Source organism: Salarias fasciatus, chromosome 15 (assembly GCF_902148845.1).
Source record: "Salarias fasciatus chromosome 15, fSalaFa1.1, whole genome shotgun sequence".
In the NCBI taxonomy this organism is placed as follows: domain Eukaryota; kingdom Metazoa; phylum Chordata; class Actinopteri; order Blenniiformes; family Blenniidae; genus Salarias; species Salarias fasciatus.
In genome coordinates this window covers 13,226,598-13,252,112 of record NC_043759.1, presented here as the reverse complement: position 1 = coordinate 13,252,112, position 25,515 = coordinate 13,226,598, and the positions used below count along the sequence as shown (strand labels likewise).

Sequence of the window (25,515 nt, the reverse complement as noted above, 5' to 3'; positions counted from 1 at the left end):
AGGAGGCCTGCTCGAGTATCAACCATCTGTGTTATTCCCCAGGCTTGTTTTTGGTGCCCGACGCCCAATTCTGAGTGTCTGAATGGTGAAAGCTGCGGCTTTCTTGCCAAGCCGAATGTTTTTCTCCTGCTTCAGTGTCGTGCTGCAATGTGTTTATCTTTGCTTTAGTCGAGTGTTGACACTGCGGCGACCACGTGGCGTTGTAGCGCTGCCTTAAGGGCTCCGCAACCCACAACGCCACCAAACCGTGTTAATTAACCGTTCCGCAGCCTCTAATTTGGAGTGAAGGCTGCAGTTACAATCTGTCTTGGCCAATCACTTCACAGAGGGGTAAGAAGTAGCAGGAAGTAGCGAATTAAGAGGCAGTGTCAGGTCAAGTTTACTGTTAATTGGCCTGACGAGGGCTTAACAAACCTTTAACAATCAGTAATGAGCTAACATGTCCTCGGAGCAGAGAAAAGCATCAGCTAGATGAAATAAACAGTGTCACTTAATAAACAGCGGTGAAGATGAAATCAGTCGGTAGTGCTGCAACCTCCAGCTACTCAATTATACCACCTGTCAGTTTTTTGCTTTGCTACAGTCAGCTCACATATTTCCCACGCAGCAGAAGTGTTCAGCCCAGGCCGCTGTCACTATTTGACACTGTTAATTACCTGCAACTTCAAAACTTCCTAACTTGCACACGCGGCTTCAAACACTCAAAGATAATTAAAACAATTTTTCTCTTATGCACCATATCACGAAATTATTCCTCGTTTGTAGTTTTAATTACTCAGTTTAATCCCCATTAAGAAACCAAATGTGATCACTCCCTGATGGTGATATTTGAGTTTCATTCATTAAAATTAAATGTAATGTGATATTTTAAATAATGCTATTAAGCATAATGCCACTAGATGGCACTGCGGTAAACTTCAAGCAGAGTTTAAAGCTCATTTTGTCTTGATTGTGTTTTCTCCTGACATGTTTGATCATGCTTCATTGTTGTGTGAGACCATCTGCCAGGTCTTTGTATCATCCATCATCTAAAAACCCATGAGCTCTGTGTGACTACGTCAGAATCCTTGCACTAACCTTTAGATGTTGTAGAAAGTCTGTCCGACTCTCCCATTTCTCCTGCAGTCTCACCGAATGTTTTTACTCTTTCTCTTTTCTGCTGCTTTAACATGTAGTTCCAATCACAGGTGAGTAGAAACTGAGACCAACTGATGATTATGAGATTTTTTTTTTCTTTTTCCAAGTGAAATCAGAACAGGATTTTGTACACAGCCATGTATGCTATCCCTGTACTCTGTTCATGTAAATTACTTTTTGCACAGCTTTAATTAGAAAAAAATTGGAATATTCATTGTTTGGATCTGTTTATACTAATCATTGTGTTACATTTAGAACAACTGTTAAGAGATAATTGGAAGAAAGTGTTTTGACAGAGGTGAAATAAAAAGGTATTAGTTTGTAACCTCAGCTGACTTTCCTCACCTCTTCCAGACGAGAACCACAGTGCCTCAGCAGCAGAGAACAGCAGGCTGCTGGACGTTCCTCGGTATCACTGCGAGGGAACCGAATCCCCTTACCAGACAGGACAGCTCCACCCCGCCATCAGAGTGGCCGATCTGCTGCAGCACATCAACCTGATGAAAACCTCCGACAGCTACGGCTTCAAGGAGGAATACGAAGTAAGATTGTTATTATCAGTGCTTCTGTCTGTCTACGGTCACAAGAGCTGCTAATGCAATATGGGTGCCAGCAGCGCTGCGGGTTCTCGACGTTTGAGGCACTGACAGAAATGTTTTTATTGCCTCGACCAAGATACAGGAATTTAAGACTGTATGATCAAGTGAACAAATGCTGTCTTATATTAAGCTGTCAGTGCTGCGCTGAGCTCTGCACCTGACAGCTGCAGGATATGAAGTCGGCTGCGAACAAGCTGTTTTTAAAGGCTTTCAAAATGCTGCATCTTAAATTCTGTTATCAGCTCCAGCGATGAGGCGCGATACAAGGAGGAGAGAAAATAGAGCATGAGAGGGACAAAAACTGGAGGGACGCAGTCTGTGAGGGAATAGACTAAACAAAGTCTTGTTTCCAAGTGTTTTTAGTTTCTTGATTGGAGAAAATGAAATTTGAACTGTCGCACCTTTTTCTGAATGTCAGCCATGTTTTTTTAAAAAGATTTTTAAAGTTTCATGACGCGTAATTTTCTCCCCTCTGTTTTTTTCTGCTGTTGGTTTTACAGAGCTTCTTCGAGGGCCAGTCGGCCTCCTGGGACGTGGCCAAGAAAGAGCAGAACCGCACCAAAAACCGCTACGGAAACATTATAGCATGTAAGCCTGAGTTTTTATTCCTGTGCTAAGCTTGCTTTGCAGGGGAACGATGACAAAGGAAAACGGAAACTGCAAGAAACAGTTAGTTAAAATAGTCAGAATTCATTCAGTGCACAAGGTTAAAAATCAAGATGAGAGGAAAAGTGAGTGGAGCGGAATGTGTTTTTGGTCCGTGCCTTGAATCTGCTGGTAAAAAAAATACTTTAACTGTTCTCTGTTTTCCGGAGGACGGTGCAGTTATGTTGCAGAGTTTCAATATTGTGATTGATTGTCCCTGTTCCGTCTCTTCCTGTGACTCTCTCCCCTCACCGTCTCGATTGTCTTTACTCAGATGACCATTCAAGGGTTATTCTGCAGCCAATAGAAGACGACCCGTCCTCCGATTACATCAACGCCAACTACATCGATGTAAGTGGAAACGCATCGAATGCTACTATTGGCTCCCAACGAAACCAACGAAACCACACTCCCTCGCTCGTATGTCAGGCCTCTATACCTTTATTGCGTCTACTAGTCATCCATCGTGCCATCAAATGCATCCAGCCACCCTGAAAATCCATCCCATGCACTGTAGCTGTGTCTCAAAGTTTATCATCATCCACTCATCCATCCAGAGCTTATTTGCTTCTCCATATGGTCGATATGAGATATTGCAGGAATGCAAGAGGGAAAGAAATCTATATAGAAACAAAGGATGTCTTCAGTACTTGGCCAAGAAATGTTTTGACACGTGAAAATGAAAACTATTTCTCTTTTTACTATGAAAGTAGTGTTTTAAAAGTAGACCTGCAGCAACACGGAGAAACACGCTGTGTCATCAGTGTGTTCAGAAACACCTTTATTCAGATTCTTCAGAGTTTATGGAAAAAGCTTTTCATGTCATCTGTAAGTTCCCCTGATAGTGAAACAGATTTTTTTTTAATTCACTATTTAGAATTTTTACTGAGATTTTAATGGAAAATCATTCAATAAATAATCCTATAAAAACTCAATAGTAACAATGCCAGTATCTAGATTTAGCTACATTTTGAATGAGGTGACATTGAGCAGATTTTATGACTGTCAGACTTTCTGTTAGCACGTCTGATCCTCTCTTAAAAAATATTCACCCAAAATTTTAAACTGCCTCTGGAAATCAGCGATATGAGCCCTCCATCTTTTAACCGGACAGCCTCGATCTCTAAAACGACCTCAGCTATATCAAAATGTCCTTCTCTGTTTGCTAGTGTTAACGTAACCTTCGTTCATTCAGTCATCCATTAGCTTCACCTCCAACTCTTCATCCTGCTGTGACTTTCACCAGTCGTCTGCATGTTAATCACCACCACTCATGTTGTGCTTCTTCAGTGCTAATGCTTTATTTTATGCGCATGTTTCCAGTAACATGAAGCTAGAATTAGAATGAATTGGATCGGACACTCTCTCTCTTTGCTCTTCAGGCTTTGGACACCGGTCCTGTTAAACATACTGACGTACCTTGATGTGTGAGGGTGGTCAAAATCCACCGGGGAGTGTCCTTTCTAATTCATCTAATTTGAAGTTTTAGATCATGTTTTTGCTTCTTTTTTTTTGTTTGTTTTTTTGTTTTTTTGTCTCTTCTTTTGCATGTCCTGTTCAAACTCTCATTATGTCAATGCAGCTTTTCTTTTCTCTGATTGACACTCACTGACATTGTTGTGCTCTCTTTCTTTCTTTCCTTCCTTCCTTCCTTCCTTCTTCCACTCGTTCTTCTTTCTGCCTGTGGCTTGGGCTGTAGATTTGGCTGTACAGGGATGTAAGTATCACTGTGGATTCTTTCGTTCATGCCCATCAACGTCTACCACACCCGCTCATCCACACGTGCACAGCAGTCCTTAAAGGCGCGCATTCACTTTGAGTTGATGGGGCTTCTGCTGCATGAACGATTTCACGTTAATCCTGCCCTTCCACTCATTCTTCTATCATTTCACCGTGTGCTGTATATTTGCTTATGCACAGTCTGTATTTTTGCGTTATTGCAAACCCAAAAGAAAAAAAAGTAATCAGTGGTTGTCTCGGCACTGTCAGACGTGCGCAGTTCTATGACAGCAGATATGAAAGCTGATATCAGGTGTTGCGTGTAGAAGTTTTTGTCAGATTGTATCGCCCTGGTGAGATGACCAACTTTTCAAACTTTATAATGAACAGTGTGCAGCGCAGTTCAGCATTTTGGAATGACAATGACTTTCATTATATTGTCAAAGTGGCGTTTCTGTTGTTGCAGGTGAAAGCCAGATAACAGAGAGACTTTACACAAAAATTTTGTGAACATCTCCAGCTATGATGAAAGGTTTTAGCAACATGATGGCTGCATTTTCAGTGCGCGAAGAGTGATTGTGCGGTGTTGTGTTTGCAGGGATACCAGAGGCCGAGCCACTACATCGCCACTCAGGGTGAGAATACGCAAGAAAGTGCACCGAAAGTGTTACAGGATGTTTTAAGAGAGACACTTTAATGGTGATAAGCAGTCGTACTTCCAGCTACAAAAAGTCAAAGATGTGTGTTTGTGTGTGTTTGTGTTTGTTTGTGTGTGTGTGTGTGCGTAGGACCCGTTCATGAGACAGTGTACGACTTCTGGAGGATGGTGTGGCAGGAACAGTCGGCCTGCATCGTGATGGTGACCAATCTGGTGGAAGTTGGAAGGGTAAGTTGCTCTTTTCGCATTTAACTTTGAGGAGAAACAACACATTTTCTGCAGCGTTTTGCGGCGTTGTGATTTGCATTTTTGAGTAGAAATTATCCACATTTAGAAAGAAAAAACTTCCATGAATTAGAAGATATTAACGGCTGTTTTGAAAAAATTCTTCGGGCTGGAAAAAAAAAAGCTGGGTGAAGAAATCTGGTGAATAGCTTTAACCTATTTCCTATCTGGTAGTAGCATCCAGCACGAGCACATCTGTCACAATAACTCATAAAAAAAAGGTCAAGAGGTCAAGCACAAAAGTGAATAATCAAGGCAGAGACAATTTATGTCCACACTGAAACTGAAGACAGCAGACAATCAGGAAAATGATCACACTCACAAAAACATCCACTAGATGGCCACAAAGCCTTCATGAGCAAAAGTATTTCACTAGTAAAGAACATCCACTGTGTTAGATGTTGTATAAAAGCGCCTCATCGATGAATAATATATGGATAGTTTTTCCCCAGCTGAAATTGATTTGATGAACATGAGAAGTCAAAGATTTACTGTGTGAAAAGCAGCTATTCATTTGTTTATTTAATCTGCTTAAATAGATCAATAGAAGTTTTTAAACCCTCCCTAACAGGATTTTTTGTTGTTGTTTCTTTAGGTGAAGTGCTACAAGTACTGGCCAGATGACGCTGAAGTGTACGGAGACTTCAAGGTGACGTTTGTGGAGGTGGAGCCTCTCGCTGAGTATGTGGTTCGCACCTTTACACTGGAGAGGGTGAGTGATATTTTAGCTCCTTGTGGTGTGACATTTCCTCTCTGTAATTTGATATATAAACTTAGATACTGAAAGTTTCTGTTACATTTAGTTTTATTCTTATACTTGCTAAACATCAGTACTTAGGAAATGTATTTCCTGAGTTCTACATGAAAAAAGCTGACAGAAAGTTTGAGTAACGTTTTGCAAGAGAGCAGACGGAGTCAAGTGTTGTTTTCTGTCTTCCCTCAGCGCGGCTTCAACGAGGTGCGGGAGGTCAAGCAGTTCCACTTCACAGGCTGGCCTGACCACGGAGTCCCGTATCACGCCACGGGACTCCTGTCCTTCATCCGCAGAGTTAAAATTTCCAACCCGCCCTCAGCTGGGCCCATCGTGGTGCACTGCAGGTAAATACGCTCCCACTTGTGACTACATTGCATTCTTACATTTCAGATGAAATCTTTTCTCTCTCAGACATAGAGACTAATTTGTTGCACATGTTTCCGCAGCGCTGGGGCAGGACGCACAGGCTGCTTCATCGTCATCGACATCATGCTGGACATGGCGGAGAGAGAGGGAGTGGTGGACATCTACAACTGTGTGAAGGCTCTCCGCTCCCGGAGGATCAACATGGTACAGACTGAGGTGACTGCATTACCCATCCTCCATCTGCATCCTCATCCTAGAATAAACACAGCAAACCTTCGCTTTCAGACCCTCAGCCGTCGGCGCTGTGCAGGCTGAGCTGGCTTTCTGTAGTTATCTAGTTTCCATGCTTTCATGAACACGCCATCTTTTTTATGTGCACATTTCACATCTTGTGTCCTGAGAAAATGAGGATTGAGGTTTGCGTCTGTTTTTGATGATAGTTAAATCAAATTACTTTGAGATTGGAGATATGATGCCTTTTTATTGTACCCTCTAGTGGCAGCATCGATAATTGCAATTCTTAATACGTGCAGCTTGAACTGTGAAATGATGAATTCACTGCTGACGTGGACCTGAATTAACTTATTAAATAGCTGTAAATGGAAAACAAAGAACAAAGCTGCTGTTCAGCTTCTTAGTATTATTGACATGAAATTCTTGCTGTTATACTGTTTATTTTTATTCTATTCTTTCAGAGCAAAACAAGCATTTGTTGACTATAGCATCATCAGGAATACATTATGAGAAAAAAATCTCTTTGCACAAAATACTTCTTGTCATCACACTCTTAAATTTGACCCCAAAAAAACTTCTGAGCGGAAGAATAAGAATAGCTTCCATCCTTCATCTTTCAGAACAGCTCATTTTCAGTTATGCACATGAAGCCCTTTTTTTTTTTTTAATCTCTCTCCTCACTGAGTGGAAGCAGTCATTATTTTTGCTTGAGTGATCCAGAACTACAATTTCCTGCACAGCTAGACTCAGTGACTCACCAGTCATCGTCCCATCTCATTCATGCCTCCATCTCCCGCCCATCCTCATCCACTCGCTGCGTCTGCACCCTCACTTTCACCCGCTGCGTGTGTTAACCGCGTCACAGGCTTATGGCGTTTTGATGCTTCTGCCAAAATCTTTATCCGAGAGTAACATAAGCGAGTGTGTATGTGTTAATGTGTGTGTCCTGCATCATGTATCTTCAGGAGCAGTACATATTCATCCATGACGCCATATTAGAGGCTTGTCTATGTGGAGAAACAGCCATTCCAGTCTGCGAGTTCAAAGCAGCGTTTTATGACCTGATCCGCATCGACTCCCAGACCAACTCGTCCCACCTGAAGGATGAATTCCAGGTAGACTCATATTGTCATCAGTTACTGTTTGATATTAAATTGTTTAAACTGTTTTGTCATGTTTTTGCTTTGATTTCTAAAAGTTGCTACAGTTTTTTTTTTAAGGAGTATAAAACAAATGTCAAGGTTTTTACTGCTTTGTTGCAGATCAGAGGATCAGGAGGACGTGTTTGTGTAAAAATGTCTTCTAATTTAATTTCTGGTATTTATTAAAAAAAAAAAAAAACATGAGGCAACTTAGGAACAACGGCCAACTAGGAAAATGCCGAGTTTATATGAGAGACAGCAAATCTGCATAATTTAATGAGCTAACTTAATGAGCCTTCTGCATCGTTTCTGTGAAGGTTAAATACATATTTACGCCTCAGGTTTATGCAGAGGAAGGACATTTTCATTCTAGTAATGTTTACCTGCCTGGAGTTTTCTCCTTCTTGCCTTTCGCTTCTCGTTTTTCTGTGACGATCTTTGTATTTGAAAGTTGGAGTATGTACCTGAATGCACCAACCTTCATGGAGGGCTCTGTTTTTGTCATTTCCACAGTTGTGGATTGTTTTCAGAAAATAGGACTGCTCTATATTCAGGTTCAATATTCAGCTCTTCCAAGTTCTAAATAAAAATACAGTGTCCTCAGAAGACATAGACCGACCTGACTGTGAGCCAATCAAATGTCAGGTGCCACTATGAGCATTTAACCTAATTAAAGTTTGTTCAGATGTTTTGAGGATGATATGAGCCTTGAGAGCTGAAGTAAAACCAGCAAATGAGCAGATCTGTGCCTCAAACTCGCTGAAGAGAAACTCTGTGTCAGGAGAAACTCTCTGAAGAGTTTGGTAAAGTCGTCTCTCTGTGTCTGTGCATTCGTTCAGGTCCCGTTACTGTCATTTAAAACTGTTAACAGCAGCTCTGTGCAGAACTGTTCTTCCTGTAAACTTCAGCAAACTTCTTTGATCCCTTCTTCCACTGAACTTGTAAATGATCCGCCTCTCTTTATCTCTCTCTCTCTCTCTCTCTCTCTCTCTCTCTCTCTCTCTCTCCATGCAGACGTTAAACTCAGTGACTCCACAGCCTCAGCCGGAAGACTGCAGCATCGCATTGTTGCCTAGAAACCAAGATAAGAACCGCTTCATGGACGGCCTTCCTCCTGACAGATGCCTCCCCTTCCTCATCACAATAGATGGAGAAAGCAGCAACTACATCAACGCCGCTCTGATGGATGTAAGTCAATGACGAGAAACTCGTGTGTAAAAAGCGAGGTTGTGTTATTTTCAACACATCAAGCAAGAATAGTTTGGGACATTTCACACTTCCTACATGTGTAAGTAGAATTTTTACTCCAGCAGATGTGTTGCTTTGCACACAATTTGCGTTGGGAAAAGAAGTTAAATCATGTTGTCCCAAACTGCAGTCACATAGCTGTTGAAAATGATACGGACTTTTGTTAGAATCTGGTAAAATAATGGTAAATAAAAAGCACACATTGTGATAATACAAAACAACACACACACACACACGCACGCACACACACACACACACACACACACACACACACACACACAGACTCCCCTCCCTGTTTGTGTGATGCTGTGTTTGTGGTTTTAGCAGCAGAAGGCTAGAGACAAATCCAGGTTCTGAAAAGACCACTGACTTCTCTGGCCGCCACCCACCGCCCCACCGGCCACCAAACATTCCTTTCTTTAAAAATAAAGAAATAAATAAAGAAATAAATGTCGAGGTAAGATAGAAGTGTCTGGTTATTTTCAGTCACAGTCAGATAAAGGTCGTCACCAGAGAGCGGGGACCACAAAGCGAGGGGTGGGATGTAATTTCATACGGATGGTTGGAATACAGGTGGTAATCATGTATGGTGTGGAGGGAAAACAAGTTTTTCTCCAACAGAAGCTTGTTGGAAAACAAAACAACAAAACCTTGCAGTTGCTGTAAAAATTAATGAGATTCAGCCAAGTTGTAGCCGTCGATATTAAAGTTTAGTCACTCACCTTTGGCCTCTCTCTAACCAAGCTGTCAGAAGAGTTCCAGGTAATGGGATTTCACTTCAAATCTCCAATACTGGATTTGTTTCATGGCTTCAGTGTTGTTCTGCCACCAGGTCCATGTTTACCAAAACCATTTAAGACCCCAAGATCCCAAACCCCCCCCCTCCCCCATCACATTAGACTCTCCTCATGGCGACTTGGCCTCAGTCATTCACACCTCCGCCACATATTCGGCTGCGGATTTCCATGAGCTGTGCTCAGTTCACATTCAGTTAAGTCACTTCATTATGTTCAAAGAAACTCTGAGTCGTTCCCTTACTGAGTTTGTAAATCAGACTTGCGGTTAAACACCGAATCTTGACTGAACCTGAAGTGACCTGAGCTCAGTATGCGTCCATGTTGGTGTTGTTTATGTGTGTGTACCAGCATGTTCGTCCCGACCCTCAGTCGACACACCCACTGCATGACCGCCCGACCTAACATCACATTATAAAGTGCGCTTGTATCGTCACGTCTCACGGTCTGTGCCTCTGTACTCTGTTTTGTATGAGAGAGAGAAAGAAAGATGGAATCTGTTTCAACGAGTAGAAATATTTGAGTGAATGACACTGAATAAAAGCCAAACACAGCTTTATATCGCTGCCAGGATTTTTAGTTCACAGTGGGTTTTTGTTTTTTGTTTTTTTCCGAATGAAAGCCTGATAGCAGTTATGTTTTCTCCTCTCTGCAGAGCTACAGGCAGCCTGCTGCTTTCATTGTTACCCAGCATCCTCTGCCCAACACTGTCAAAGACTTCTGGCGTCTGGTTTACGACTATGGATGTACCAGCCTGGTGATGCTGAACGAGATTGATCTGGCTCAGGTAACTACGCTCTAATTTTATATGCAACGCATTGAAATATTGTCTCAAAAGTCCTGTATCTAGAAACGTTATTGATAACTATGCATACTGTGTATATATACATCTTTGAAAGACTCGGTTCCCCCAGTTTTTGTTAGAGTTTGCTGTTCTCTTCCAACCGAGCTGCTGCTCTGCGTCCTCAGGGTTGTCCTCAGTATTGGCCAGAAGAGGGCATGCTGCGCTACGGACCGGTGCAGGTGGAATGTATGTCGTGTTCGATGGACTGTGACATTATCAGCAGACTCTTCAGAGTCTGCAACCTCACTCGGGTCAGTTTCTTTGGTTGTGTTGTGTTTTATGCTGCTGGAAGGATTTTTATTCCCCCTCTTGCTACAATGTGATAAATTAAGTGAAAACAATAAATAATCCTTCATCGAGATGAGGTTAAGTCTGTTCTTGTGTTTGGTCCCTCAGCCTCAGGAAGGCTACCTGATGGTGCGTCAGTTCCAGTACCTGGGCTGGGCGGGGCACAGAGAAGTTCCTGCCTCCAAACGCTCCTTCCTCAAACTGATCCTTCAGGTGGACCAATGGCAGCGCGAGGGAGAGGAGGGGGAGGGAAGAACCATCGTGCACTGCCTGTGAGTCACTGCAAAACCGCTAAAGAAGTGCTAGCGACGCCGCGCTGCAGGTTTTGGTGAATCTGCAGCTCGACTCACGTCTCCTCACGTGTTTCCTTCATGTTCTGTGTTGGTCTGCAGGAACGGAGGCGGGCGCAGTGGAGTTTTCTGTGCCAGCAGCATCGTGTGTGAGATGGCCAAGAGGCAGAGTGTGGTGGACGTTTTCCACGCCGTCAAGACCTTGAGGAACAGCAAGCCCAACATGGTGGACACTCCAGTGAGTGTCATTCCTGTCGCACGGGTTGTTGAACAGTGTTGTGTGTTCATAGTAAATGCATCAAACGATGAAATCAGCTGCTTATTTTTCACACAGTTTAACTTTGGAAATTCAACATACTGTAGATTCATTACATGAGTAATTATCTTTACTTTTATTTGAATTTACTGTGATGCATGCAAGAGAAAAATGTTAATCAGCAAGATAAAGAACAATTTTATACTTTGACTCATAAAAGGCTATGTCAGAGAAATATAGAGAGTGCCAGATATACCTACTGAAGCTTCACAATATGGATATAACTAATGATGATTTAAAGATGTAATTCTGAGTTATTTGTCCGTCTGTCCACAGGAGCAGTACCGCTTCTGCTACGACCTGGCGTTGGAGTTCATAGAGTCCTCCTAAAGCGAAGGAGATCCGAGGAGGAGGAGGAGTAGGAGAAGAAGAGCTGGACAACATCTGTTCACCTGAGACTGATCCTGTGCTTCGCTGGGCTCTGACTCCCCCCTGTGGCGGTGTCGTGCCGTAGCATCCATGTTGTGGTCAAGCAAAAGCGGCTCCTTGTACAGCGTTGTTGAACAAAGGGAAGTGAGGAGAAGGAGAGAGATCCGCCTCCTGTTGCTCCTTTCATGTTTATTGTACAGCTTTTGGAGTGCCAGCGGGCCTCTGTATGTTGTGGCCCCTTCTAAACATTTAGCCTCTCACTGCAGCAGCCCCCCCCCCTCCCTCCCTCCTCCTGCATATGGACATGAAGCTTCATGCTGTTTCGGCTGCAGTACTCGATGTGACCTGTAGATGTCTCCCTGCCCCCTTGCAAGCTGCAACCACAGCTTCTGACCAGACTGCAAGTTTTCAGTGGCCCCACAGTCCTGCTTTCATGTTACTGGCAGAGTAACTTCCCAGTGTCGGGCAGCTCGTTGTGGTGATGTTCGAGTGTTTTGCAGCCTGTACGTCTGTACAAAAAAAAAAAAAAAAAATCCGAAAGGTCAAAAGTCACACGCCGGCCAAACTCTGCTTCTGTTTCTGCTCCATTTCAACCAACACCTGGTAACGTCACATCGGTCGCACTGCTGATTGTCAGGAGGAAGCAGTCTCACAGAGAAGACCAACAGAACAACGAGGAGTTTACATCGGGGGTTTTCGGCGTTCACATTTTTTTTATGTTATCATGAAGTGAAACAAGCTATGTAGGATTTTCACTTAAAATCCATATATTGAAAAATAGTGTTGTTTTTGTTTTTCTGTTTTATGATTTTATTTTTCATTCTTTTGCTTTTATAGTGTCGTTATCTGATCTACTGGATAGAAGTTGTTCATGTCCTCTCTGTGCCCAAAATTGTAAAGCTGAGACGTGGTTTGCTTTGAGTGACATTCGTCCAATCATGTTTGTTTCAGGGCTGGGCCCGACGCACTTTCAATACAGCCGGTTCACTAATGGAAAGTCTCTCACAGGGCAGACCCATCCTGAGGTTTAGAGAATGAGAGAATCAGCTCGTTTACTCTTAAAAAAAATAAAATAATAAAAAGACTGAGATTTCACATTGTTTGGTTTAAAAGAACAAAAAAATAAAAGGCAGTTTTCATTTCTGCTCGAATGGAGTTGAACTGACCCCAGGCTGCATTTGCTTTGTGCACTGGTGGCCAATACTTTCCTTTTAGTTTTTAAGATTATTTTGTAGCTGATGTTTATTCATAAGCCAAAGACTTTGTGTAAATATGTCTATATGGATAAAGCACATGGTTTGTATTTATTGTTTACTTGCATCGCTTGTAAGAACAATCTTTTTTGTTTAGTTTTTTTAATTTTTTTTTTTTTTTTCATTCCATGTTTACCACCAGCGTTTCCTAAACTGTGGAGTGGGACGCAAAAAGAGCCGCAAGTCTGTTTCCTCTGGAGTCTTGAGAGTATTAGATTGAATTAACAAGCCTGTAACGGATCCTCAGGCGGGAGACTATCGGCTCAGTTTGGATCCACGAAGAAAAGTTTAAGAAGCCCTGATTAAAGCTGTATATTGAAGCATTAGAAGTAGTTTTTTTTTTTTTTTTTTTTTTTTTTTTTTCCAGTATTTAGGTGGAATTCAGTAGTATCGTCTTTGTTTTTACTTACGTGATGTTCCCGTGGTTTTTGCTGGTGTAAAAAGCCTCATCGCTGTTGTTTGCGGTCAGTAGAAGACGAGTGCGTCTGCCTGCAGCCGGTATTCTGGATGATAGCTGGTCTCCCTCTTACGGTCTTAGTGAGGGATGAGCTGTTTATCTGCATCCACATATCCTGTTCACCATTATCTCTGAACACACACAGCGATGCAAACAGGCTTAGTGAGTGAAACACGCAGGACTGTGACACACACACACACACACACACATATAAAAAAAAACAAAAAAACATTGATTGTGCCTAATCATTTGAAATTACTTGTTGATACAAGCATTTTATCAGCACCATGGATAGCGACCGGGGCTTGGTCCAGTGCGTTCTCGCAGACGATCAAGATTCGAAATATCTTTTTTGGACCATGATTCATTGTGTTTTCTTCATCAGAATGCTTCTTTGTGAGGCTTTACAAGCTTACCGAGTATCAGATGTGTTTCTGTTTGTGCCGATTCAAAAAATACTAAAAAAAAAAAAGAGAGAGAAGAAAAATAAAAAAAAAACACTTTTATTGTACATAAAATGTCAGATGTTCCTCTTGGCTGGAGCGAGAGCAGCCCTGCTTAAGGATGTTATTGTAAATAGACTATCATGAGTAACTCTAAAGCGCTCCGCTGCGGAGGTTTAGATGATGGATGCAATGTCAGGACGTTCGTTCTGCTGTAGATATAAAAAAAAAAAAAAGTCACAGATTGTACTCCTGCAGAATTCAACTTCAAATGTTTAAACCAGATGGTGTTTAAAAACCTCAGTCGGTTTCACAGAAAACAGAAGGTTAATCTGTTGGTGGAACATCGGCTTTCACTTTTATTTCTCCAGATTTCTGGTCTGACCCAAAGAAGGATTTCAGAGGCCGTGTTGATGGGATTCGCCTGCTGAACAAAAGGGATTTACAGGAGAGTGATGGCAGACAGTGTAACAACCCTCTGAACCACACTTAGGGGAAAACTAAGGAACAAATCTTCTTCGGATACCCATAATTCCTCCTTCATGAATGGGAAGTAGAGTCCCTGAAGAACAGAGAATGAAGCTGGTGTCCGGATGAGAGGCCAGCCCGACTTTCAAATTGATATTCATGGTTCATAATTATTATTGTCTGTAATGTTTGGCTTCTTTGCTGTAATAAAAACCACTTCTTTAAAGAACTGCGTGGCCAGTGCTTCGTCATTGGATCCAGATTAAGGAGTAGTCTTTTCACCATTCATTCATTTAGCAGTAAAAATCCAGATGTGAAGAATTAACGATCCACTTTGACTAAAATCCCTTAAATTTGTACAATTTTAAATGAAGTTTGGGTTGAGTTTTAGATGATCCCTTTACCGTGATATTTGCTGTCTGTGATAGTGATATCCTGGCAGAACTGCTTTAAAGTTTGGAAAACAAAACAACTTTTTGGCTGCTTTGAGCTTCCTGAACTGTCACCGAGACGAATGAATCAGTCACAACAGCGCCGTTTTCTTCAAAAAGTTTAATTTGCATAATTATTTACAACAGATGGTTGATAGCCGTACTTAGGAGAGCCAAAATATACTTAACCACATTGATAAAGCAGGGGAAAAAAAGTAATAAAATGATAGAAACTGTTGAAACTATTTCAAAAACTTGCATTTAGAAAAAGAATGTTTACAATTCATTTGTAGGTAACCTAATTTAGAAATGAAATATTCAGCATAAATCAATCTTACGAACACAAACTGATCTGTAGAGTGCTGTAATACTGAGCAGCAATGAAACACTAAATAATACATTCATTTTCACTATCCTGCATGCTATCTGAAGATCTTAGAAAAAAATGTCGACAAAGAAACGTTAAACAACAGAAACATGGTCAAGAGCGGAAAATAGTTCCATTTAAATTAGGCATATATTATATATTTATATATGTATATTTCTGTACAAATACTGAATATTTGGCATTATATTTATCCTCATTATTGATATATCTAACGATTTGAAAATAGTTTTAAGCTAACCACAAACCTTTTTTTTTTTCTTTTAATGCTATCAAATTTTTCTCATGTCACTTTCCAAAAAAAAAAAAAAAAAAAAAAAAAAAAAAAACCACATGAGGCCTTTAGTCGTTTCTACCCACAGCCACAACACAAGACACTTCTCCACCAAAGGCGAACACGACCATGGCTGCTCTCTCTCCCCGCGAAGGCGTGGCCGAAGGGTTTTGTCTGAAACGTGAGGAGAATCGGTGCGGAGGGGACGTCCTGAAGCCCTGAATCCACGACGTTTACAGTGAAAACGCAACATGGCAACGTTTCGAAAACGATGTCCATCTACACGGAAATGGCAGAAATACTCGACATGATGCAGTTTCCATGTGGGGTCACTAGGGGGTGCTGTTGGTATGCAATTAAAAACACCCTTCAGGAGAATTTCCATCTGTTTCCTGAAAGTCGTGTTTTCAGTGACTCCGAGCGTCACTGTCGTGTAAACAGACACATTTTGCATTTTTCACTTGAAAGCATTGTGGAAACGGGGCCTCGGACTCATGATTTAAATGTTCACTGAGTTCAGGAAACTAAAGGAAATGACAGTAAAATGAAAGCTCAGTTTTATTAAGATCCTGGTTAGGGGTGAAGTAAGCAATGAAATAATACATTTATTACTTAATCATATTAAATAGATGTTTAGATAGTCCTAAATACATTACTGTTGTTAAGTAGTGTTTTGTGCTATTTGTTTAGAGTATTTTTTAGGAGAGGATTTTAGTTATACAGAGGTTACACCAGTTAACAAATTTCACTACAGTTAAAGTCATGTAACGACTGAAGACACCCACAAGTGATTTTATTGATTTCACTGAGAAAACCTCTGGGTTATGTTAACATTCACTTACTGGATTATATATTTTTTTCACTGTAATGGACTTGAATGCCCTATTGTGTCAGTGCATTTCAGGGTAAATAATTTTTTGGAATGGGAACTTTAACTGACAGTAGTTCTTGTAATCAGTTGTTTAATAAAAACAGGAGTGGTTGTATTTTACAATAACAGGGAATAAACTGCTGTTGTTTGAATTAGCTTGACTAACCACATTTTTTATGGCTCATGTAATTAAAAATATCACCTGAAAACAACAAAATCAGTCCGAAAAAACTGGTCATTTTGTATTTGTGCACTTTAATTCAGTGCAAATCTTTAAAAAGTTTTCAGTGTTTTTGAATGGCTCAAAAAAACTAAAACTGATTGATTGTTATGACTGTTTCTAAATTAAACTAAATTAACTGTGGCTTCATAGGTAAAGCTAATGTGTTCAAGCAGTGACAACCAACTCTGAGCAACTCTTAGGAAAGAATTCATCTTTCCAACGACCAAACTATGAAAGAGTAAAACCAAAAGTCCCCCTCCATGCTGTGATTAGGCTTATTGCTTGAGGAGCAGCTCACACTCGACGTCAGCGTGGCGGCGGCGCCGCTGGGAGGCCCGGCGGTTCATGAGGAGAGAGAGCGAAGCCACAGAAAGACATCTCTGCAGTGCAACTGTATCTCGAAAACTGTCCGTGAAAAAAAACTGAATGGGAACCGAATCAAGATCCTCGACATCGAGAGCGGAAACTCCGGCTGCTGTCTAGAGGATATACTGTAATGTTTGTGTTGTACCGTGTGTGCGTGTGTGTGTGTGTGTGTGTGTGTGTTTGATGCTTTTGGTGTGTGCTGATTGTCAGAATAAACAATGAAAAAAATGAGAGCAAATAAAGCAGAAACTTGAGGGAAACGTCCCGGGAGAGAGAAGTGGGTGGATTCAGCACCGATACAGAGTTTGATCTTCAGGACGGCCGTCAAAACGATGCTCATCTAAATATGGCGCCGCGAGAAAGTGCTCCGGATTTTAACTTGCAGGGGGGGGGGGGGGGAGTAACTCTGGTGAATTCATGTGAATCACTGCAGAGCGGTTAAAAACGTTTCACTCAACATAAAGAAGCTCCCGACTGGAGGATCTGGCCGAAGGTGTCTTTGCTCTAGTTGTGTGTCGTGTCCGGTGGTTTGCACCGGGGGGGGGGTGGGGGTCAGGGTGGGGGTGGAGGGGGTGGAGGGGGTGGGGGCGCGAGCTCCGCCGCCCCTCAGAAATACTGCTGCATAGTACACAGGCAAGACGGAGTGCGCCTGTGGAGACTCACAACCAGTCCCGCTCGTACCGCGTTCCCTTTAGCACTTCAACCGTGAGGTAAATAGCTGGAGCTGAGCCCGCCTTTTTTAAATGAAAACACTATTGCACTTTTTGGCTGGTCAAGTTTTGTCAGTCTTCAGATTCTGGAGATGTCGATGCCAAAAACCAAAAAAAAAAAAAAAAAATACATTGTAAGATTACAATATCACAGCTCGGATGAGAAATTAAATGAAATCAAGACCTTTATTTGAAGAAGTGTGATCGTATGATTAGCTGTGGCTGTGACACGCGACCCGAAACGCCTGATATCCGCTCATCGCCCACAGCCCGAAACGCAGATTCATTCAGTCGTAGTAAGATTTTTCTTGAAAACGTAGCTGCATCGTGGTGAATCAGTGTGTTCAAAAGAAGAGAGGAAAACAAATGCTAGCAAATCCTCCTCCTGTCATCCTCAAGACTGTATTGTGCTGAAGTTTATTACAGTAGGACGCCTGAGTCCTTCAGGTATAAATGCAAAGTTCATCTGAAGTTCTGCGGTCCGACCCAGCCCGGTTTCCAGCCCTTTGAGAAGGTATTACGGACGAGCTAGCACTCTGAGAGGTGTGGCGTCCTTTTCACGTACCTCCACCCGAAAACATTCACTCAGTCCTAGAAGAATCAAGCTGTAAGGCACCTGAGGATTCGTCATGTACATAGTTGGCAAACGTCTTAGCCCCTCTTAGCATGGTAGGAAAAAACACGGCGGGACTTAATCAGCTAAAACGACTGGGGATGGAGGAATGAATCACAGAACAGCCCAACGTCAAAAACAGCATGAAATCATGTCTGGATCTGCAAACACGCACCATCCAGCAGCTCAGTGACCTCTGACCTCGGAGGACATCGGCCTCGTTCTCCTGACCCCGGCCTCACAGAGTCACGGTTGGTGTAAAAACAGCTGAAGCTTTTTAACTCTTTAACATGCTGATAACTAACAATCTTCAGGAATTCAAGAGTCCAATTTTTTGTGTAGTTTCTGTTCAGTTCAAAGAGTTTGTGTCTGTTTGAAAGATTCCAGGAGCAGTTTGAGGAATCCGGAAATAATTCTTTGACATATGCTTTTGACAGGACTATTTAAAATCTCCGACTCTTTGAACTGACGTCACACCTTGAAATAAAGCTGAATTATTTGTCCCACACTGAAAACAGAGGAATGATGCCTTGAAATTCTAAAGCTTGAACGTTTGAGTTCTCGAGCAGATCGGTTGAACTGGATTTTCTTAAAGGCTTGAAGCATCCTGGTAACGTTTAAATGGAGACGGTAGAATTCCTCCGCCATTTCTATCAGAAATCAGACATGACCAGTCAAACTGTTTGATCTGTTTCAGAATAAAATAACATGTTCAAATCCCTCCCATTAAATACCACGAGAACATTTCCAGGATTAATCATTCATAATGTTATGGCTGATCGCTGAGAGGCAAAGTTTTCTGAATCACAGTTCAGTACCAACTACTCCGTGTGAAAAAAAAAAAAAGAAAAGAAAGAGAAGCGTGTCTGGCTCCAGGCTGTCAAATTAACGGTTGAAAAACAGCCCAGCAGGTCCCACTTCCCCACCGGCTAACAGCTCCAAATCAGAATAGAAAGTCCCGTGCGCTCCTCATCAAAGGGACAGAAATGGATTGATTTATTCAAATCGGAAATAAGTGAGTGCTGTAATTACTGGGGAATAAAAACCAACCTGTGAACTCAAAGAAGAGCTTTATTAAGCTTCATTTTTTTCAAATGTTTCTTTAGTATAAAGGAGGCGATTAACTCGAATTAGTCACAATCTGTTGGATCCTTCTTTGATTCAGTAAAGTTAAAAGCGAGCCATTTTATCAGCGGAGCTAATTATGCAGCACTCTAGAATTTTTTTCCACACTAATCATTATTCGTCCTCCTTCCCTTGACGGTGGAGCACAAAAATCAACATTTGGATCAAGTGGATTTCTTGATTTGGAATCGAGACTAAAACAACAACTGAGTTTCGACAACATAAATATATAATGTGTCATGAATAAATTCTTATAATTTAATCCTAATTATTAGACGGACTTATAAGTAGGAATGACAACAGCAATCCAAAGACTGTAAAGCTGAATCAGCGACAAATCAAACATTTGACGTCGGGGCAGTGGTCGGAGAAATAATGAAATGTGGATACATTTGGTCAGTTCAATTAGTTATTTAACTGATTTTATCATATATGAATGGAACATAAGGAATCAATAACATAACATTTTTAATATCATTAAAAAAATCTGTGACTGACAATTTCATTTTCTAAGTTTCTTTTTGAAATGCTCTGTAAAGGGTCAGGGTAATAATAGTGACAAAAATTTATATTGTGGAGTTTTTTCTTATCATAGCTGAAATATTTGCCATTGCAGAACCAAAAACTGTTTCATTCTGTCATTTATATTGACGCAGAACTAACTAAAGGTTCTTCATATGATTTTTCTCTTTCTCATGTTGCCATGTTGCTCCACGTCATAAAGTTGTCTCTTTCTGCGTGTTTTTAATTTTGTGTCCTTTTCATCCAAATTAATACAAAAACTAACTCGAGGAAAACATAGAATCTGATGTCAATTCGAAAAATGTCAGTTTAGTTGGTATTTGTTCTTGTTTTAGTTTTTTTGCGTCGATGGGGGCTCTACATTCACGAGTGTTTCGATTAAGGCCGTCTGGTAAGTGACGCTCTTCCATTCAGTGATGAACCCGTCAGAGAGCGAAGGACTCCAGCTGTTGGTCACATGACTCGAGCCTCAGTGTGAGCAAAATAATTCCCGCTGGTGACGTGAGCGACGTTTCACCGCCGAGCGCCAAGTCTCACACAACCACACGCAGGACACGAAACGCCGATATGAACGAGCTGGGGGTTGAGGACGGACGCCACAGCTGTAAAGGGATCCGAACAGAAACAGGGTGTACTTTCAGCTAGCTGTAGCAGTATGCCCTTGGCTCAGGGTGGGCATATTGGGTTTGACTTTAAGGTCGATGGAATGTCAAAGCATGCAGTCTGTCCCATCTCAGAAAGAAATGTCCCTTGCCTCGTCGTATTTTTTCTTTTTTCTTTTTTTTCCAAAAGAGCCACACAAGCCTCCTCTCACTCGTCACCGAGGCCATAAGAGCATTGCAAAGACGATCGTTTCTAAAGTTACAATATACCACAAGTCGTCAGAGACGGCGGGCACCATATTAATAAATCTCTTTTAAAAAGTCCTTGAGTGTGTCTGTGTGTGTGTGTGTCTGTGTGTGTGTATGTGTGTGTGTGCGTGTGTGTTTGCGTGCACTGGGTAAAGGACAACAGTTTTAGAGTAAAAAGCAGCACCATTTACTATAGTAACTGAATATTGTTAAAGTGTCGTTTGCACCTGTCTGTCCTAGACTACGTGAGCTGATCGATACGAGAACAGAAGAGTTTTCCTCACGCGCCACTCGGTAAAAACCTCGGATGCGGTGTGTTGATGGGAGATGGTTCTGTAGCTGGAGAGCACCACGTAATCACCGGGACAGATGCACTGTCAAATCAAGCCAGTAGCTGCTGCTTTAACCGTAAATGCTAAAAACATCCTGCGGATTCGTGATGTTGGTCGTGTGACTGATCCTGTAAGTAGAATTAAAAGTCTCGAAATTACAATATTTTACTTCTGAAAGCACGAACGCCGTCAGGAAGAAATGAAAACAAAACAACAGTAGGTGCAATTTCTGTGACCTACAGAGTTATATGAAATTCTGTAGTAAATGTTTTTTTTTTTCCATATCTTTCCTTGCAATTCAACTGCAACAATATCACATGAGCTTCAATAACTACATTTCCCTTGGAAATACAAACATGAATATTATAAGGTGCAAAATGCATTGTTTAATACAGTCACCTCTGCCAGGCTGCGCAAAAACTGTCTCTTGTTATTTAATTCATATTTGTTCTGCAATGGAAATGTATCCAGCAGCAAATTAACGTACACGTCCTCAAAAAGGTCTCGTCCCGGCGCAGAGCGCCGTCACAGGAGTGAGATGGGTGGATGGATGGATGGATGGATGAGGCGTTTTAGCATTTTGTTTTCAATCTCACCAGACAACACTGGTCAGGAGCTGCAGCAGGCCTGGATTGGATGATCGATACATTTTGATCAAAAATTGGCTGAAATGTGGCTGAAATGCCCACGTTTCCTCTTATTTTGTCATGGCCTTGTAGGAAAAGGCATCAAGTGGCCTGTAAGCGGATCTGATTCTGCTCTCATGTCAAAAACTTCCAAACTGGCATTGATAAGATTTAAAAAGAAAAAAAAAAAAAAGGATAACTGCAGTTCCTAACTTTCCCACTTGAGGTCTCACTGTTAGGGAAATGTTCAGAACACAACAGCATGACTCAGAACTGAGTGTCTGATGGCAGCAAGACTGGTAGCAAGAGATCAGTGACTCAACAGTGAAATTTAGCAATCTTATTGCGAAAGGAATAGAATAAGCTTTAAAACAACAACATGCTGATGTCTGCAGGGTTCTGTGGCTCAGGCTATTGCATACACTCGTCTGAGGACAAACACACGAAGGCTTTCAGATTGCACTTTCTTCCCTAAGACAGCACAGATTGTCCACAACACATTTTGCAAAAAAATAAATGAATAAAATCTAGATCAAATGTTTGAAATGAAACTTTTTCTGGGTGTACGAGCATTTTACCTGAATAACAAAACTAAGGGATGCACGTGAAGCGTCAGGCTGTGTTTCCAGGGCACCATCATGTTGAAGCTTGAGACCACTGCTGCTGGTGAGAGAAACGCTTCTGTTTCTGTCAGATTGTTTCACGTTTCATTACAAACACCGGGGGAAATGAAAACGGCGGTGAAGTCTAAGACGAGGCTTAGGAGCAGGTGTGGAAGGAAGCTTACGATAGGAATTTCTGATTTCCGTCTTTTAAATGAATGATAGTTGAGGGTTAATCGGCTCATTCTCATTGTGCACAACATGTGGCGAAATCCACTCAAAGCTACACTGGGCAATAAAGAATCCTCCTAAATATCCTCGAATCGTTTGTGCATGAACAGCATATTTGTTAATCAGTCAGAAAGGCTAAAGCGAATGGTTGACAGGCTTATTGATCAGGAAGAAGATCAGGTTGATTGTTCGAAATGAAACGTTGCTTGGTGTAGCTTTAAGAGGATCCACACTGAGAATGGCGGCGTGGAGGAGTGGGCTGTGAAATGCTGAGCTGGTGTGTCGGGTGGAGGTTTGACGGGAGGGGCGTGGACGTGAATCCATGGACCTCAAAGCCGCGTCTGGGCTTCGGGGATGTAGATCTCGATGCTGTCCGCCCGCTCTGTGGCCGAGTTCTGTCTGAAAGAAGCCGCACGCTTGGCCGCCATGAGGCGCCGGCGAGCCTCCTGACGCTGGCGGTCCTGAAGGTCCAGAGAACGCTCCCGCATCACGCTGCCACGCCCCTTGGAGGGCCTCTTGGGCAGAGGTGGCGGCCACTTCCGCTCCTGAGGACACAAATCGATAAAGAAGTGCAGCAGTTTGCCTTAACTTTATTAAAATAAATAAATAAATAAAATCTGATCACAGCTTGCAGTTCAACTCGTCAACAAACACGAGTGATTTTCACCAACTGCCCAAACCTCCACACACACACAAAAAAAAACTATCACTAGAGTTTTCACCTCTGCTGACAGTTTAACAGACGAAATGTGTCCCCAAGTTTGAGAAAAAAAAACAACCATCCAGAACCACAATTTTCTCATTTCTTTTGATTATGTCTCAACAAGATTTACCTTTGAATGCAGTAAAGAACAAACTGAACCTGCTGGCGTGCGGCTTCACATTCTTTCCTCATAGTTTTGCGGTTTTAATGCCTTGATAAAGCGCGCACGGAGCATCTGTGTCACTGCCGGGGCGCCGCTTCATGGAGCTTGATATGTCCCCGTTAGCGGCTGGAGGTAAATAACCACTCACAACTACAACTGGAGGATGGAGATAATTATCAAAGTACCCTGAAGGATCTGCTCTATCTCTGAAAACACATTTTCATCTAAATACGACTGGAGCTCCCTCATCTCACCAGTGCCGCCCTCCTCGATGTGCTTTCATGTAAAGTGATGGAAAAGAGGCTTTAAATGGATGATTTACATACTTTTCAATGCTTTCGTTTTGCTTTCCATCTGTACCTTTTTTTTTGTTTTTTTTAGCAGAAAAATGTTCTGAAACATGCAGCTCCTGTCTGGGCTAGGTCTTTCTGTGTGGAGTTTGCATGTTCTCCCTGTGCATGCGTGGGTTTTCTTCAGGTGCTCTTGCAAAGTAATGCAACACATCGTTCTCTACATGCGGGCGCTCTCGTGAAATTCTAATGCTTCCCCTTAAAAATGAAAAGGGATTTGCATCCATGTATGCAGCTTCTATTTTTAATTGGAAAACAGACAGTTTAAGAGGATGCGACCAGCTTTCTAACCAAAACTGTCCATGCTTTGTAACTTCCTGCTGCTTCCAAGTCTCAATAAAAACACAAATGTTTGTCTCTGAAACAGAAAGCTGTGCAACTTCATCCGAAGCCCATTACAAGTAAGTTTTATCGTGAGTGCATTTTAGTTTTTTTTTTTTTTTTTTTTTTAAAGCAGTGATCAGCTTTCACCTTCTTCTCTGGGCTCTCCACCAGCTGCCAGTGGTTGCTCTTGATCTGCTGCAGCTCGTCAAACTTGGCAGTGACGTCGTCGATGGAAAGCTGCAAAAGGTCCCAGAATCCAGCCAGGTCCTGAGATGTGGGTCTGGGCATGGCACTGGGGTCCTGGGCAGAGAGCGGGCATCACAGAGCGTCAAACTATTCAATCAAACCAACCAAATCGAACGACGATCTGCATCACCTGACGACGTTTTTATATAAGCTCTACTTTATTCTTAATAAAGAATCGTAGTACTTTTACTGCTTTCATCAGTCAAAAAAAAACAAAAAACATTTCCTGCTGTTAATCACATAAATCGGAGCCTCAGCATTCTGTCCACTGTGTGGCAGCACAAGACAGCATTAAGGTCCCAACCGTCTTTTAATGGCTTCTTTTACAGCTTATTTGGTTCACTGTGCGTTTGGGAAACATGGGTGATAAATGGTTGGCAGGGGTCATTTTTATGGTCGCGTGCGCTGAGAATAGAAAAAGCCCAGGAGAAGGAAGGAGACGCCGTTCATCAGCAGCGCTCAATACTTTGAGTCAAGCACCAGTGTGTTGGAGGCGCTATTTTTAGAGTTTTCTCTTTTTCTTTTCTATCTTTAGACAAAATGTGAATTTATTTAAAAGGATTTCAACAAATTTACTATGATCTTCCACATCTAAAGGTGACGTTCATCACTGCATTACATGGATGTTTATCAGCCAGTTGGATCAATTGAAATCCACAATCAGCCCAATTAGGGAGCCACAAGGAACCACGTGACCAGCAAACGGTCAATCCAGTCAACCTTCAAAAGCACATTCAGTTCTTTTATTTTCACGCGGAGCTCTTCCCTAAAGCCACAGAGTCGTTCCCTCATTCAGACACATCTGAAAGCTCAGGGCAATCTAAAGCTTGTCACTACCGATGTGCGACTTAATTCATCATCCTACGATCAACAGGAAGAGAGAGAGAAAGCCTCAACCCACCCAAAAGAGGGCTGCGCTTTGAGTTAAGACACACACACACACACACACACACACACACACACACACACACACACACACACACACACACACACACACTTACATACACACATAGCAAGTAAACAACACAAGGCAGGCAGAAAGCAGATTTCATCCACCCACACAAGACTCTGCATGTATTGAGATTTTTGTTTTAATTATCTGCGGCCCTCTCTCTCTCTCTCTCTCTCTCTCTCTCTCTCTCTCTCTCTCTCTCTCTCTCTCTCTCTCTCTCTCCTGTATCTGCAGAAACGGCCCCACTTCAGACGGCGCTGTCTTCTAATACATGCTGACTCTGTGAATTGTTCGCGTTGGAATAGG

General features: G+C 42.0%; 2 protein-coding genes across 24 annotated transcripts in view; one reads left to right on the top strand and one right to left on the bottom strand.

The window, feature by feature from the left end:
* ptprk (protein tyrosine phosphatase receptor type K) overlaps window positions 1-14,103 on the top strand; it is a 114,179-nt gene extending 100,076 nt beyond the window's left edge. For 3 of the 20 annotated variants that reach the window (XM_030109720.1, XM_030109722.1, XM_030109715.1), the window contains 18 exons: window positions 1,176-1,187; window positions 1,492-1,679; window positions 2,225-2,324; window positions 2,656-2,801; window positions 4,081-4,098; window positions 4,699-4,735; window positions 4,889-4,986; window positions 5,639-5,755; window positions 5,987-6,141; window positions 6,244-6,379; window positions 7,363-7,512; window positions 8,554-8,727; window positions 9,532-9,549; window positions 10,237-10,368; window positions 10,551-10,676; window positions 10,822-10,985; window positions 11,106-11,241; window positions 11,596-14,103. In XM_030109720.1, coding sequence (XP_029965580.1) covers window positions 1,176-1,187; window positions 1,492-1,679; window positions 2,225-2,324; window positions 2,656-2,801; window positions 4,081-4,098; window positions 4,699-4,735; window positions 4,889-4,986; window positions 5,639-5,755; window positions 5,987-6,141; window positions 6,244-6,379; window positions 7,363-7,512; window positions 8,554-8,727; window positions 9,532-9,549; window positions 10,237-10,368; window positions 10,551-10,676; window positions 10,822-10,985; window positions 11,106-11,241; window positions 11,596-11,649 — 1,961 coding nt within the window. In that variant the 3' untranslated portion in view covers window positions 11,650-14,103. The remainder of the gene's footprint in view (window positions 1-1,175; window positions 1,188-1,491; window positions 1,680-2,224; window positions 2,325-2,655; window positions 2,802-4,080; window positions 4,099-4,698; window positions 4,736-4,888; window positions 4,987-5,638; window positions 5,756-5,986; window positions 6,142-6,243; window positions 6,380-7,362; window positions 7,513-8,553; window positions 8,728-9,531; window positions 9,550-10,236; window positions 10,369-10,550; window positions 10,677-10,821; window positions 10,986-11,105; window positions 11,242-11,595) is intronic. The other 17 variants (XM_030109731.1, XM_030109727.1, XM_030109735.1 and 14 more) reach the window with 14 other exon arrangements.
* An 8,682-nt stretch (window positions 14,104-22,785) lies between these two features.
* The window catches only part of LOC115401484 (disks large-associated protein 2-like), an 87,965-nt gene continuing 85,235 nt past the window's right edge, over window positions 22,786-25,515 (bottom strand). For 2 of the 4 annotated variants that reach the window (XM_030109736.1, XM_030109737.1), the window contains exons 12-13: window positions 24,159-24,311; window positions 22,786-23,016 (exon numbers count right to left, since the gene is read on the bottom strand). In XM_030109736.1, the coding sequence (XP_029965596.1) occupies window positions 22,801-23,016; window positions 24,159-24,311 (369 nt within the window). In that variant the 3' untranslated portion in view covers window positions 22,786-22,800. The remainder of the gene's footprint in view (window positions 23,017-24,158; window positions 24,312-25,515) is intronic. The other 2 variants (XM_030109738.1, XM_030109739.1) reach the window with 1 other exon arrangement.